We start from the raw sequence: 1,469 nt of genomic DNA, 5'->3' as shown, positions 1-1,469 counted from the left end.
ATGACAGATTTCAATAGCAGCAGCTTCCAGCCAGGAACATTCCAGCTGATGGGGTTCCCAGGGCAGGAAGCTGTTTACCACTGGATCGCTGTCCCATTCGTGGTGTTATACATCACTGCCATTGTCGGGAACTGCCTTGTTCTCTGCATTGTCCGGACAGACCGACACCTCCATCGGCCCATGTATTGGTTCCTTTGCATGTTGTCAGTCAACGACCTCGGGATGTCTCTGTCAACCCTGCCCACATTGCTGGGCACCTTCTGCTTCCATTTCACATCTGTCAATTTTGATGCCTGCTTGGCCCAGATGTTTTTCATTCACACCTTCTCTTTTATGGAGTCGGGGATTTTAGTGGCCATGTCATTCGACCGCTTTGTTGCCATCTGTAACCCTCTGCGCTATGCAGCCATCTTGACCACTCCCAGGATCGTGGGAATTGGGCTGTCCATTGTCTTCAAAAGTAGCAGCATGATCTTCCCTTTTCCCTTTCTCATTAAACGGCTGCCAATCTGCAAAAGCAATGCCCTGTCCCATGCCTACTGCTTGCACTCAGACATGATGAGGCTGGCGTGTGCAGACACCACCATCAATAATGTTTACGGGTTATTTTCTACTCTCTTCACTTATGGCTTAGACTCACTCTTCATCATTCTCTCTTACATCATGATTTTGATGACTGTTTTAAATATTGCATCCCGTGAGCAGCGCCTCACAGCCCTGAACACTTGTGCCTCCCACATCTGCGCCGTCTTACTCTTCTATGTCCCAATAATTGCTGTCGCTGTTATGCACAGGTTTGGGAAACATTTCCCTCACTTGGTGCAAATCCTTGCCTCCTATATCTATCTCTTTGTCACCCCAGTGTTAAACCCAGTCATTTACAGTGTGAAAACCAAAGAGATTCGCAAGGCAATCTTACGAGTATTGTCCAGAGATTTAATTTAAATTGGGAGTTGTATGGAACGTGTGTTTCTGGATAAGCATTCAGTAGTTTGCTAGAAGAATAACAAAGCTTTCCCAGAAGACTTTGATAACTTTCCCCCAGTGACATAGCATAACAATTATCAGAGAGGTAGCCGTGTTAGTCTGTATCTTTGAGAACAACAAGAAGTCCTGTATCACCTTATAGACTAACATTTTGGAGCATAAGCTTTCGTGGGCAAAGACCCACTTCATCAGATGCGTGGGGGGGCGGGGGCTGTTCCAGATGTTTATTTAAAGAGCGGGATCCCAGTAAAAGGGACGGCCAGAGCTGACAAGGTCTATTCAGCAAGGTGGAAATGGCGCATTATCAGTGGTATGTATCAAAAGAGGAAAAAACAAGTCAGATCAGGCAGGTCCATTGTCAGAGTCTAATGGGGAGATATTAACACCCAGTGCTGAGAAGCTGCTTTTGTAAGGGGCAAGCCACTCCCAGTCTCTGTTTAATCCTTGGTTGATGGAATCAAATATTCAAATAAATATGGAAT

At 45.8% G+C, this 1,469-nt stretch overlaps 1 protein-coding gene across 1 annotated transcript; it reads left to right on the top strand.

The window, feature by feature from the left end:
- Positions 1 to 945, top strand: LOC142002415 (olfactory receptor 51I1-like). Its single transcript, XM_074978523.1, has one exon. The coding sequence runs from the start codon at positions 1 to 3 to the stop codon at positions 943 to 945; it is 945 nt and encodes a 314-aa protein (XP_074834624.1).
- Positions 946 to 1,469: the final 524 nt, after the last annotated feature.

The sequence above is a fragment of the Carettochelys insculpta genome, chromosome 1, assembly GCF_033958435.1.
Source record: "Carettochelys insculpta isolate YL-2023 chromosome 1, ASM3395843v1, whole genome shotgun sequence".
NCBI lineage: Eukaryota > Metazoa > Chordata > Testudines > Carettochelyidae > Carettochelys > Carettochelys insculpta.
This window is presented reverse-complemented; position numbering and strand designations above follow the sequence as displayed.